This window comes from Myotis nattereri, assembly GCF_964212035.1.
Source record: "Myotis nattereri genome assembly, chromosome: 11".
Classification (NCBI taxonomy): Eukaryota; Metazoa; Chordata; class Mammalia; order Chiroptera; family Vespertilionidae; genus Myotis; species Myotis nattereri.
The window spans coordinates 37,575,222-37,589,935 of NC_138086.1; the positions used below are offsets into that span (position 1 = coordinate 37,575,222).

General features: G+C 33.7%; 1 protein-coding gene across 1 annotated transcript in view; it reads right to left on the bottom strand.

Moving 5' to 3' along the window:
* Positions 1 to 436: 436 nt before the first annotated feature.
* HGF (hepatocyte growth factor) overlaps positions 437 to 14,714 on the bottom strand; it is a 69,142-nt gene continuing 54,864 nt past the window's right edge. Inside the window, exons 12-18 of the mRNA XM_081102775.1 lie at positions 12,215 to 12,253; positions 10,711 to 10,807; positions 7,548 to 7,622; positions 6,072 to 6,218; positions 5,627 to 5,733; positions 5,358 to 5,503; positions 437 to 1,840 (exon numbers count right to left, since the gene is read on the bottom strand). Of these exons, the coding sequence (XP_080958901.1) occupies positions 1,664 to 1,840; positions 5,358 to 5,503; positions 5,627 to 5,733; positions 6,072 to 6,218; positions 7,548 to 7,622; positions 10,711 to 10,807; positions 12,215 to 12,253 (788 nt within the window). The 3' untranslated portion in view covers positions 437 to 1,663. The remainder of the gene's footprint in view (positions 1,841 to 5,357; positions 5,504 to 5,626; positions 5,734 to 6,071; positions 6,219 to 7,547; positions 7,623 to 10,710; positions 10,808 to 12,214; positions 12,254 to 14,714) is intronic.

Sequence of the window (14,714 nt, forward strand, 5' to 3'; positions counted from 1 at the left end):
CATGTCTGATAGATTATTGGTGATGCTGTTTTTACTCTTCAATAAATCCTTGGCCTTAATAAAGATCATTCAAGAGAAGCTAGTTGGAGAAGTGGGAATGCTGGATTTGAATCATTCAAATCATTATTTTCAAAGATCTTCTGTAAGGAAGATTTTGTAAAAATTTAGAACCTATCCTATTACTCTCTATCTCACTTCTTGACAATATATGATATTCAGCTAATCACAACAAATACAGTAATATGATAATTTACTTATTATCATACAGAATACAAAATTTGAATGACTATTTCCTGTGGTGTTAGGAAAGATCTATGTAAAATGAAGTTAAGATCAAAGAAAGATATCTTGATAAAATAGCTCATTTAACAGATTCAATCTTTTAAAAAATTTAATACAGAGAGTTTGGACAAGTCATTTTCTTTCCTTTTATTTTACGTTTTTACTTTACTTGAGTAAAATTTTATTAGGCTAAAAGACCTCCAGGTAGAAAAAAAGTATTTCGATTTTTTTCTTCAATATATACTTTAATGAATAATTTGAAAAGGGGCTATTAGCAAATATTTGAAGGCAAGAAAATTTTCCCCTGAAATACTTTTTAAAAATTAAAGAGGATGAGTTAGAAGCCAATCACAGCAAGTCTTAGAGTTACCTTACTGAAATACATTTTAAATACCAAAATACTTTTAAATTTCAATTGCATATTCATCTAAGATTTTAAAAAATACTATAGGAAAATAAATCTAAAAATATCTTACATAAAAATGTGGCCCTAAATTTGGAAGAAATGACACTAATACGCATATCACCCTCTTCCCTTTAAGAATTAGAAACTACATAAAATAACTAGGATGATAAATATATGTAGCTACCTAGATTAGGTGTTATTTAATATTGTGGGTCATGAACACACATTCAATGCCAACCCTAGAGGTCATCTGCAGATTATATATCAGGATGAGCTTGTCATTTCTATTTTGCACCTTTCCTTAATATTTCTATTGGTCTTTACATTTGTTTGTTTTTTTCTTAAGGAAAAACTATAAGTACTCTTTCAGAATATTTAAGGGTTACATTAGATACACCACAATTTGAACTCTAGTGTATGCACCTGTGTACCCAGGCTTGTGTATATGGGTACAAGTTCTTATAAAAAGTATGTATACTAATATTACAGGATACATAGTAAGAAGAAACAAATGAAATATAATGTATGGCATATGAAAGGTAATATAATTTAATATTGAGTTACAATTTTAAAAAACAAGGTATAAATTATTCTTGTGAGGTTAAAATAATGTTTAACTTATGGTGCATTCATTCTTAAGAAACTAACCTTGGAAAGCAGTGTAGAGAGATTAATTGATTTTCCCATTAAGTCTTTTATCATCCAGCAATTATACCTTTGCATTTTTTAATCCATTCAAGTATCTTCAGGAGATATGTTACTGCACTCGCATGTACCTTAATTCACTTCAACATTTACAAAATAACATTCACAAACAAAACAACAGGAAACACCCATAAATATTAATGAGTATCTAACAAACATGACACTCAAGTGTCTTAGGATTGTTTTAAGTGACATTTTAATTCCATGTTCTCTGAATCCTCATGTAAAAGAGAGTTGTATTGATGGAAATTTCAGGCACAGTTACATCAGCTATGACTGCGGTACCTTATACGTTAATATAACTTTATGTATCCATTTTGCATAATATGCTACTCGGACAAAAATGCCAGGACGATTTGCAATGGCACATCCACGACCAGGAACAATAACTCCAAGAACCATTCTCATTTTATGTTGTTCACAAACAAGCGGGCCACCATAATCCCCCTAGGAAGAAGACATGTGACATAACAACAAGTAATTATTTTAGAAATATAATTGAATGATTCATTAACATTTTCTATATAGATTTGTATCTCAAAGGTACATATATAAAAAAGAGAATAACTTTAATTTAAATAAAATTTATGTACTAGCCCTAACCGGTTTGGCTCAGTGGATAGAGCATCGGCCTGTGGACTGAAAGGTCCCAGGTTCGATTCCAGTCAAGGACATGTACCTTGGTTGTGGGCACATACCCAGTAGGGGGTATGCAGGAGGCAGCTGATTGATGTTTCTCTCTCATCGATGTTTCTAACTCTCTATTCCTTTCCCTTCCTCTCTGTGAAAAACCAATACAAATATATTTAAAGATATATATATATATATATATATATATATATTAAAAAAATTTATGTACTAAACCATTAATTATCTTTCTATTGAATTAACTAAGACTGAGATAAGTACAAAAGTTCAAAGTGTTCTATAATGTGTAGTATTCATTTGAGAATGACATATTTTCCTCTTTGAAAGTGGATTTTGCCTCTTTTGAATGCATACTAACACATAGCCACTGATAGCTATTTAAGAAGGTACATTTTTATATTTATTTTTACTTTCTTCTGCTGTTTAAAATACGTTCACTACAGAAAATTTGGAAAATGTAGATAAATGCAAGTACCAAAAAAACCCTGTAATTATACATGTTTAATGATTAAACTGCATTAAATTTCCTCTTATTTGTAAAGCTTTTTTTCCTTCCTCCAATCCTGTTTCTAAAATGATCTTAACAAGTGAAACAAAAACATATAATTGATAAAAAATAATTTTATTTACTATTTAGATATTGTTTTTCCAGGCTTAAAGAAGGAATGTTTTTGCACTTACTATTGGCATTAGTAGTTATACATAGTTATGCTTACATTTTATACCCCTCCTTGAGGAAGGCAGACTGTGATTTTATGGCATTTTTTGTATGGTAACCCTGTTATATCATCAGATATAGATATGTGATAGATAAATGAATAGATTGATTTTTTTGTATATTTTTATATTCACATATATGGGATGGGGCAAAAGTAGGCTTACAGCTGTTTGTATGGAAAATAATACAATAATGAATATATAAGAATACAAGAATAAACACTGTATTTCACATACTCATAACTGTAAACCTGCTTTTGCCCCACCCTATATTTACACTATTGCTGTATATAATCATTACAAATGTGTTTCATCACTTTCATGAACTATGTAGCCTCTTAACAATTGTGATAATGACTTTCAGCAACCTGGTATGAAGAAGAGTGTTTGACACTATCTTAATTCTCCCACAACAGCGAAGTGATGAGATAGAAATAAACTACTGTGAAATTTAGTTCTGTGATACAGGTGGAAAGAAGAGAGCTATCAACATTCTATGATGGAAAAAATCAAAGTAAGGGTGAAGTAGAATATAAAACAGTGAAAAAAATAGTTCATTCTACGAGACTTCATATAAATCATGACACATGAGTTAATAAATTTGATTTTAAAATAAAATCACCAGTAAACTGCTTTATCTTCAAAGCAATTTACATTGGGTACCTTTTACTAAATGTGATGCTACAAACATTTGGGAGATTTATTTTTAAGTGGTTTCAGTGATTTATTGCCCTGTTTTTTTTTAAAATATATTCTAGAGGATAAATCCATTCTTGAGAAGTGGTAGAATCAACCTGAAGTCAAATCTTGTCCATATAATAAAAATAACAGGTATGTGATAATGTGATGAAAACTCCAATGCTAAAGTTAGGAATCTAAGAATGTATAGATGATAAACCGGATTACAGGCTATTCCTGAAGAGCAGTTGCCAAAGCATTTTTAGTAATGGCAGTAGGGCTGGGATAAGTGCATAGCATCTTAAATGATAGCAAAGATTGGGTCTAGCTCAAACTTCATGCTCACAGGGATCGTAGTGAGGAAGGAAGGAAGGAAGGAAGGAAGGAAGGAAGGAAGGAAGGAAGGAAGGAAGGAAGGAAGGAAGGAAGAAAGGGAGGGAGGGTGGGAGGAAGGAAAAGTGGTAGGGAGGGAGGATTCCTTTCTCCTTGTTATTTTCATTAGTTATAATGAACACAGTAATACTGACTTACTGGAAAAACAGGAATTTAAAAGTGGTTATAAATATATAATCTGTTTCTAGCCATATCATCTTAAGCAGTTCTAAAATATTCTTAACTAAGTAAATGCTTTCTTTTCAGGAATAAATCTCAGAGCAATATATTTAACACATGCATTTCTATAAATATTAATGCTCCATACTTAGGCCATTTCCTACAAGTCAAAAGACATTTCACTAATACTGAACTTAATCTATGCTTTGCTACACATAATATTCTACAATTCCACAGCTCCCAGGCTTAAGGAGTGTGTTGTTACATTCAAAAATACATCTAAAGTAACAGTTTAACAGCTTGTCTATGTAAAACAGGGATAGGAACACTGCCAAGTTGAAAGAACAGTTGCCTAACAAATTATAATGTCCAAGCTCTTACAGTCATAGACTTTGACCTTTTGGTTTTTAAAATAGAATTTGTTAACACACACACACACACACACACACACACACACACACACACACACTGACTTAATGAAAAACACATGTAAAAGTTAAAAACTAGACAGGTATTTCTTTTAAAAAATATATATTTTTTATTGATTTTAGAGAGGGACAGGGAGAGAAAGACAGAAACATCGATGATGAAAATCATTGATCAGCTGCCTCCTGCAAGACCCTAGCTACCAGGGATCGAGTCTGCAACCTGGGCATGTACCCTGACCTCCTGGTTCATAGGTGGACTCTCAACCACTGAGCCACACTGGTTGGGTTAGATAGATATTTCTTAATAAAATTATTAATATAGTCCATTTAGGGAGAATTTGGGAACATTAGATAAATTTAGAAAAACATTAGAACAATTAAAGCTATTATATCAAAATCCTATTGGATACTTCTCATTTATACAGCTTCTTTTAGAGTTCTGGCTCTATTAGTTTATTGGGGCTTTTTGTTTGTGTTTGGGGATTTTTTGTGTTGTTTTTAGAGACAAATGCCATCATAGTTTACTGCTAATGAAACATGGATTGTATCACTGTTTAGTTAAAAAAAAATTACAAAGATAATACAGGGTTATCTTTCCCAATTCCTCTCTCTGGGAACATGTTGGTGTATAATGATTTTCGTTTGAAAAATATAGACAAAATAAACATGCGAAACTATGCTACTAATCACTTATGCCTTATTTAAAAAGCTCCCTTGCTGAAGGGATAGTGGATAGAGCGTCGGCCTGTGGACTGAAAGGTCCCAGGTTCGATTCTGGTCAAGGGCATGTACCTGGGTTGAGGGCACATCCCCAGTGGGAGATGTGCAGGAGGCAGCTGATCGATGTTTCTCTCTCATCGATGTTTCTAACTCTCTATCTCTCTCCCTTCCTCTCTGTAAAAAATCAATAAAATATATTTAAAAAAAAGCTCCCTTTTTACCTCGCATGGTCCCGCTGCAATATTTTCAGCTCCAGCACATATTTCAGATTCATTCAGAGTCACCTTCCCTTGATGATATTGGCTGCATTTCTCATTCCCCATAATAAAGAGATGTGCTACTCGTAATAGATCATCAGAGTTGATCACTAGAGTGGTGCAAAAAAATTTACAGTTAATGAGCACAGGGTCCAGCGAGAAAAAATAAGAAACAAATACAATTTTTAATAAAATAAATATGGTATTGCCTTATCTTATGAAAAATAACTTACATCCAGTGTAGCCCCAGCCATAAACACTGCAAGTGGTTTTTTCAGGAATTATGCATCCATAATTGGGTAAATCAATTGTACTAACAAAATTATCCAGGACAGCAGGTCTGAAAAGACAAAATATAATGGTAGTATTCTCAATTGGATTCAGTACAAAATTAACAGATTGAAATGTAGTGTTAATATTTAATATGATGTTTAGAGAGAATAAGAAGTCATGTTTCTTAAAAAAGAAAACAGAAAAAGGGAATGTTTAATATATAATTTAGAAATCTGTAGTAGATGGTAGGTAAATTAGTTATGCACACATATATATTCAAATATTACACATGACTTATGTTTCTATAACAAATCTACATGAGAGCAGAAGAGTAGCCACATAGTGAAAAGAGCTTTAACAATTTCAATCTAGGTTAAAAATACAAAACCTCCTATAGGAACTAACCTAGCAAGCTTCAGTAATACCAGATCTGACCCTTCAGGCCCGTACACCACCTGGGAAACATTGAGAACCTGTTTGCGTCTCTCATCTCCTCTTCCGTGGACATCATGAATCCCAAGCCAAGCTTCATAGCCTTTTAAGTCTTTGTTTCTAAGTAAAAAACAAAAAATGTAAAATATAATTTTAAATTGTGTAAATATTATTCATATATATTATTTTACCTTACAAGTACAGAAAAATCACCTAGCCAAAACCGGTTTGGCTCAGTGGATAGAGCGTCGGCCTGCGGACTGAAAGGCCCCAGGTTCGATTCCGGTCAAGGGCATGTACCTGGGTTGCGGGCACATCCCCAGTGGGGGATGTGCAGGAGGCAGCTGATCGATGTTTCTCTCTCATCGATGTTTCTAACTCTCTATCTCTCTCCCTTCTTCTCTGTAAAAAATCAATAAAATATATTTAAAAAAAAAGAAAAAAAAGAAAAAGAAAAATCACCTAAATTTAAAATCTCATTCAAAGTATAATAAAGAGCAACATATTTATTATGCAAAGTTCTGATGGCTAAAAGTACATATAAGGGATAGCTTATAAACTGATGAAAATCTAAATGGCTGTTTCAAAAATTTTTGATTATGTTTTGCTAGAGAGAAAAAATTTTCAGGCAATTTTACTACAAAGTTTCCTTTCACTTCAGCTGTGTGTGTGTGTTTGGTTTCTTAATGGGGGTTGGTGATTTATACTAACAAAATCGGAGTGACCTTGATGAGAATCAGGAAGTTAGCTTACAAATGCTGCCTCCCATCTTTTTCTTACAGCGGTTCTCAACCTGTGGGTCGCGACCCCTTTGGCGGTCGAATGACCCTTTCACAGGGGTCGCCTAAGACCATCCTGCATATCAGATATTTACATCACGATTCATAACAGTAGCAACATTACAGTTATGAAGTAGCAACGAAAATAATTTTATGGTTGGGTCACAACCTGAGGAACTGTATTGAAAGGGCCAGAAGGTTGAGAACCACTGCTAGACTGTTTCATTGGAAATTATTCCCAGGATGATCTGGAGGCAGTCTCTACATAAGAAAGCAGAAATGAGGATTGAAAGTTTTTGATAATTCACTAATGCCACCCCAATAAATTCAATAATAAAAAGAAACAAAAACAGAAAAAGAATTTGTATCTAGAAATATAGAGTGCAAGAGGTTGTAATTAAATTATTTGCATAATTCTAGCAACTTTCCCCTCAAATTAGAGTAATGCCAATTGTGGGAAAAGGTGAATAGAAGCAGCACCCAGTAAGTAAGTATAATTAAGTCAAAGAAAGTTTTGTTAGCTAAAACTTAAAAAAAAAAAATATTAGTGTCTTCACCCATGCTGGTTAACCTCTGTTAAATAAATACACATACTAAGTCTAAAGCTAAGTGGAAGCCATGCATATTTTTAAATGCTCAAAACAAATAATTGGTTTCAGAAACACTTTACCGAGAAGGGAAACACTGCCTCGCGGTAAGAATCCAACTTTCCTTTATCAATGATCCTCCGCAGATATGTTTATTTCTACAAGAAAGAGGAAAGAGAAACAAGTAACATCTGTGCAGGAAGGTTGGCTGCCAATTAATGTGAAATCTATGGCTGCGTTTGTTAAAAATAAATGCATTTGAGAGAAAAATGTAGAAATTAACCCAACTAGAATAAAATGAGTAATCCTTTTATCAGAAAGATGATGTTTGGTGACTGTAGCATTAGCATTTTTTTATAACGTGATTACAATTTTATGAAATCAACTTTATTTTTGTATGTGGAACCCTGCCACTGCATACCAAGATTTATTCCTTGTGAGAGAAAGTATGTGCCACACATATAGGATAATTAGAATGAACAAAAATATGAACCATAAAAACAACATAGGCCTATTCAGTGTTTAATTATGAAAAATGCAAATTTAAGTTTTTATTTACACTCTAAAAGACATGTGGTGGCAGCAATATATAAAATTTGGACACTATTTCCTTCATTCATTACCATTATTTAGCTCTGAGATGTTAACTTAAAATACAACTGAGTTTGAATACATTTGTTTGTTCAGCTTAAGACCAGCAACATATCATTAAAGCAAGCTTGCAAGACATATCATCTGGAAAAATTTTAAGATATTTGTGGAGAATAATAAACACTAGTACATTTATTTGGTGATATCCAAAATCTGTAAATCCATTGTTTTTTTGGCAGAGAAATAAAAAAAAGTAGAACTTTTCACAATTTACATTTCCAAAGTGTACAGATGTTCAGTGCTTGAGAGAATAATAGCAAAAGATTCCCAGATTAAGACCATGGTTATTTATGGCCTGTACCACACAGGAGGATAAGAGTATATATCGAGTTTTAATTTCTGTTCCTCTCAGTATGTGTTTTGGAAGAATAGCTAAACAGCTGTTGTTACTAGAGAACTTGGATTTAAAAGAAAAATATTTTTCCCCTAAAAGTTTATAGTACTCTGATCTAATGAAAAACAATTTTATCTCCTTCTCCTCAGAAACTTCCAAAGGAGTATCCTTATATATTGTATTGGTAATAATAAATTCATATGTACATACCTTTTTTATGGAGTTATGAGATTTGCAAAGAATAATTAATTTAGAGATGTGGATTTTTGAAACATTTTCTATAATAAATAGAATGAAACACTACCCCCTAAATTTTGCAGCCTTCATTAAATCTTCATCTTGTACAATTAGCTTTAAAATTCTGGTGAGTTTCACAACTCTATTTCAGTACTACACACCTAGGACAGCTACCCTACAATTATCATCACACATATTTATAAAAGTTGGTCATTTATTCCTCAAAAGAAAGACATACTAGAAGAGAACTTTAGACCATCTTCTACCTGGTATATATCAAAGGATTCTGTTTGCTAAGAATTGTCTTATTTATAAAAGAACTTCGGTTTCAAGTTGTCTCTTTTCTACTTTAATATCACTGTGACTTCACTGTAGTAAAATATGTACTTTCTTTCTCTACTCTAGGAGGCTATAGTTCAAGGAACAGAGAGGGTTTCCCAAAAAAAGTTATATTTGAGTTGGTATTTGAAGAATGAGAAGGATTTTCCAAGCATAAAATATGGAGGAAGAAAGCTACCACTGTAGTGGGAAGAACAGCGCAAAGACTTAGAGGGGAAATGTAAGGTGTCTTCAAAACAATAGAAAATGTGGTTAGAATTCAGGTTCATTGTGATGAGGCTCTAGTAAAGATGGGTATTGACAAAAATATTTTAACATTTTGATTACCGTATGGTATAATGCATGTAGTATATAGAAAGTTTTAAGATCATATTTTAAGTTAACTTTCATTTTCAATATCAATCTCTTACAACAGAATTACTAACCTTAATTTTTGTATAACAGTATATTTTGCATAGTTTATTTCACACAGAACATACCATTCATTCTTTAAAGCACTGGGAAATAGACATGCCAAGAATTTTTATCTACACTAAATATTACAATAGCAGGAATACTCAACCTCACTATTGTTTTGTTTTTAATATTTGTGCTTTGTTCTCACCCCTTTATTTTTATTGATTTCAAAGAGGAAGGGAAAGGGAGAGATAGAAACATCAATGATGAGAAAGAATCATTGATTGGCTGCCTCTGCATGACCCCCACTGGGGATTGAGCCCACAACCTGGGCATGTGGCCTTGACCAGAATCAAACCTGGGACCTTTCAGTCTGTAGGCCGACACTCTATCCACTGAACTAAACCAGCTAGGGCCATCACTATTGTTTATTAATATTTTTCTCAATGGCAAAATATTCTAGAATTTAAAATTAGTGCCATTCTCATTAGTATGACAAAGAAAATTCAAAATTTTAAAAGAAATATAAAATTTCTGATATAATTATGAATAGGCATGTTAGAAAATAAAGTCACAATATCCTAGAGTGGGAAATTAATAGCATATGCATTATAACTAGTCTGGTGATATCAAGGTATAAGTACTGTATGTTTTGCTTAATCAGAATTGAAGTGCCACTTGTAATTAGGGACAATACCAACACATATGGGGCTTTTGTGAACATTTAAAAGGGTACTGTACATATAAATGATGGAATACTACTCAGCTATAAGAAAGGATGAAATAGCGCCATTTGAGAACATTATGCTAAGTGAAATAAGTCAGTCAGAAAAACCTGGGGACCATATATTTTCACTCATATGTGGGATATAAAACTGAAACTGGTGAACACAAAGAGTATTGGGTTGGGGCAAAAAGAGGGTGGGGGCAGAAGGGGTTCCTAATATATGGTGACAGGAGAAGATTTGACTTTGGGTGGTGGGCACATGGTGCAATATACAGATCTTATAACATAGAAACCCACACTTGAAATCTGTATGTTCATGTTGACCAATGTCACCCCAATCAATTTAATAAAAAATAAATAAGAAGGTACTATCTGAAGAGGAACAAATTGCAAAATATGGGGCTGTTTGGCAAGCAGAATGTCATCGATCCTCTCTGGAGCCCCCCTCATAGGAGTGCCCATGGGGAGGGCGCAATCTGCATGACCACATATGGCCATACTGCTGGGAATACACCTTCTGCAAATAAGCCAAATACATATAATTTGTGTCATTAATAATTACCTGTATTTTAAACTAACCATCCATCCTACATTTGTTCGTGTTGGAATTCCATTTACAACTCGTAATTGTTTTGTTTTGGCGCAAGATATGACAGGATCTAAAAAGAGAACCAAACATAACTTATATACACAATTTATATACATACATTTTTAATTAAAAATTAATGTTGACATTATTACAGGAGTCCTCCTCCCCCCATTTGCCCACCTCCACTCTCCCCTGCCTCCACCTTCCTTGGCCCTTACAAATGATTGTCCATGTCCATGGGGTATGCACATATATTCTTTAGCTGTTTCCTTCACTTTCTTTATCCAGGCACCCTCGCCCCAGTCCCCTTAACATTTTAACAAAACATTTTTTAATACTGTGCCTCTCAGCAAAGGTACCTAGGCAAACGTAACTACTATAATTCTGTCAGAAGAACACTTAAGGGTGAGCATGCTTTGTGGCTACCGTGCCAAATCAGGCCCCACATGTTTGCGATCCTCATCTTAGATGAATAACACAGAAAAACTAATCAACTCAAGGTCAACAGCATGGCCATGAGCATGACAGTGGCTTTCCTCACCCAGCACTAAGTCAGAACAGTTCTCCATGTCTCTTAGTGATTGTATCTTCCCCACCAACCTCAACATAAAATTTAACTATGTCATTTATGGTGGCAGTTTCTAAATGCCAACGCAAATCAAAAGCCTGAATGAAACAAACAAACCAAAACTATATTGGGTTTATTATTTCTGAAATAGTAAAGTGAGAATGCAGAGCAATTTTAAATGAGGTTATCAATATTCTAAGTATTGATAATTTATCCAACTGACATCATTACTATGTTCAAATCATTATATCCAAATGACAATACAGAACTCTCTGAATTAAACTTTTTCCTGACGCTCCTCTTTGTCCCTTGCCTTATCCTATCAACTAGTCTAAAAATGACCTCTACTAGCTTCTTCAGCCTGGAACAAAGCAAGTGGCCTCTTAAATCAAAACACTTGAATGATTTCCTTTAGCCCCCAAAATATGCAAAAATTAAAAACTAGTGGCTCTCAACAGATTTTCTTAAATGGAGGATTGACCGAACCTCTCAGGCTGTGTCATCTTTGGCCTAGTAGAGCATGCAAAGAGCTTTAAAAATAGAGCAAGATGGAGGTGCTGCATAATTTCCCAACCTTTTGGTTTCATTCCTTCTGATTTTTGCATCTTTATTAACTTAAAAAGAGGGTAAAGGTCCATACATTCATTTTGGCCAGAATTAAAAGAAATATAATGGCTTTTTCTATGTTAAATATAACTTCTTATAATGTCTGCTACAGAATTGAATTTTGATATTTAATATGCAGTTACCTTTGTAACCCTATACATATGCACATAAAAAAAATTAAGTAAAAATAGACTAACTTATTTTTATAATGGAAGTTAATATAGTGACAAAGTATTTTCCTGTGAAGAAAGTAATGACTCCTTTCTGACACATAGAGACACAAATATACAAAATATTACTTACGGTCTAAGTTGACTATTGTAGGTGTGGTATCACCTTCACCTGTAAAAATAAGTATGTACATATAAACATAATTCATACAGACTTACTTCTGTAATATAAAACCAAAGCTATATACTGCAATTGAAATGTCCATGAATTGGATAATTTACTAAAATTATTGACATTTTATTCAAAGATAAAATGTAATAGTACTCTTTTGAGTAATTATGTGTCACTTTTACTGGACAGTATTGAAGGTGTGTGCCTACTGGTAGGGGGTGATGTGGGGAAAACCCTGTTTTATGACTGTGGAGGGTGTCTACTGGCATCAAGGAGCTGCCTCATCCTACCAAGACCCCCCAACATCATACACAAGGACCATTTCAGTTAATAGCACTAATACTTATTATTGCTTGCTTGTGGCATTCATATCGATAAATTATGTTTTTAGTGTAATGTGGCTCATTTATATTTTTTCTGAAAATTATTTTTTTAAAAATACAGTGGAGGATAATTGAAACTTCACATGCTTCAGAAAACTTTAAGAATTCCAGAAGATAGAAATGAAAATCATCAATGGGAAAAAAGAAATAACAATATAACGTTTTTCCTTAGAATATTTCAAAATTGTTTTTTCCAGATGATAGTAAAAAATATGGGAAAAAGAAAACACTAGAAACTGGAAATTAATTCTAACTAAAACTTCATAACTTACTCCTTTTTCATAACTTCTTTACTGAGGCTTAATTGCTACAAAAAGAAAGGCTTAGAAGATGCTAGGATTTGAGAGTACTTATGCAGTAAAAAATGAGGCACAATACATTTCCTGGAGTTTAATGTCCGACTGTTCAGAAGTGATGGCATAGAGTTTAGTCAAGCACTGTTTAGACCCAGCTGCTTGTTAATCCCTGGAAACACTCTGAGCTCAAATAAACCCACAACAAAAGAACAATGGCATACGGATTCCTTTGTAATAGATGCAAATTTGATTGTTATTTATAGAGAATCTCAAGAGTTTTTACTTGAGCTCATTTACCAAGTCTAGGTATTTTAAGTGAATAAGGGTAAAGGAAAACATATAAATTTCATTATTTACTTTCCCTTTAGCTTACCCTGAGGGAGGGTTTTGTCTTAGAGTCAGCTGAGGCCAAGGTTTTAGTTTATAGTACAAATAAAGATTGAGGCTGATTGTGACTCATTAAAACATCAAGGGCAGTGGTTTTTCCACTCAAGTTAAGTACTTAAAATTTCTAAAATAAAAATATATATTTATTTCTTATGTTGTCCTGATGAAAAAGACTATTCTATCCTTAATTGCATAACAAGTTTTCTATTTCTAAGAATCAAGCTAATAGAACAACGCAGTATCTAGTTCATTTGCACCTTACTAAAATATTTAAAATTTAAAAATGTATACACATAGTAAATTGTGGACCTAAATAATAATTAATTAATATTATTGGTATTAATATTAATTAATTATTGAAAATATATACAGTTTCCTGTTAAGCAAATATTTTCCCCACTTTAGAATTAGCTGAAATACCACTTATAGTCAGATTTCTGGAGATTCTGGGTTGAAGGCTAGATTATGAATTTTTTAAAAGCATTCTAGTTTCTTCTGTTGTACATTTTGAGCAAAACCTTGAAAAACTGCTCTCTAGGCCTTTTCCATTTTACCATCAAATACTATTCTCATTTTTCCTCTTTTACTTCTTTCCCACTATCTCCACCATAGTACTCAAATATGAAAAAAAAATATATATATGTATTGATTCAACTTATATTTTGAAGAAGGAAAACATGTCAATTATAAAAGTTGTATTTATGTGTTGTGATTCAAACCATAAACTGTTATTGAAAACAAAAGAAACCTTTTAATATATTCTTAAGTTTTTGAGTCAGGTTCAAACTTTATGAACATCACATATTTCTCCAGGCAGATATTGATTGCTCCCATTTTCATTATTTATTTTAATATTAATATATGTTTATTAAATAATTATATTTGCAATTATTTACATAAATGTCTCCTTTCTACACTGAAAATTATGTAAAGGTAAGAAACATTGTTTATATTGTTGTACTAGAGGCCTGGTGCACAAAAATTTGTGCACTTGGGCATCCCTCAGCCCGGCCTGTGCCCTCTCACAGTCTGGGACCCCTTGGTGTATGACCACCTGCTGGCTTAGGCCCGGTCCCCGGGAGATCGGGCCTCAGCTGACAGTCAGACATCCCTCTGGCAGCCGGGGAGCCCTTGGGGGATGTCCACTTGCCAGCGGGGAGCAGGCCTAAACTACAGTCAAACATCCTTAGCGCTGCTGAGGGGGCAGGTGAGGCTCCTGCCACCACCACTGTGCTGGTAGCCGTCAGGCTGGCTTGTGGCTGAGCAGAGCTCCCCCTGTGGGAGCACACTGACCACCAAGGGGGCAGCTCCTGCATTGAGCGTCTGCCCCTAGGTGGTCAGTGTGTGTCATAGTGACCAGTCATTCCCAGTTGTTCTGCTGTTAGGGTCAATTTG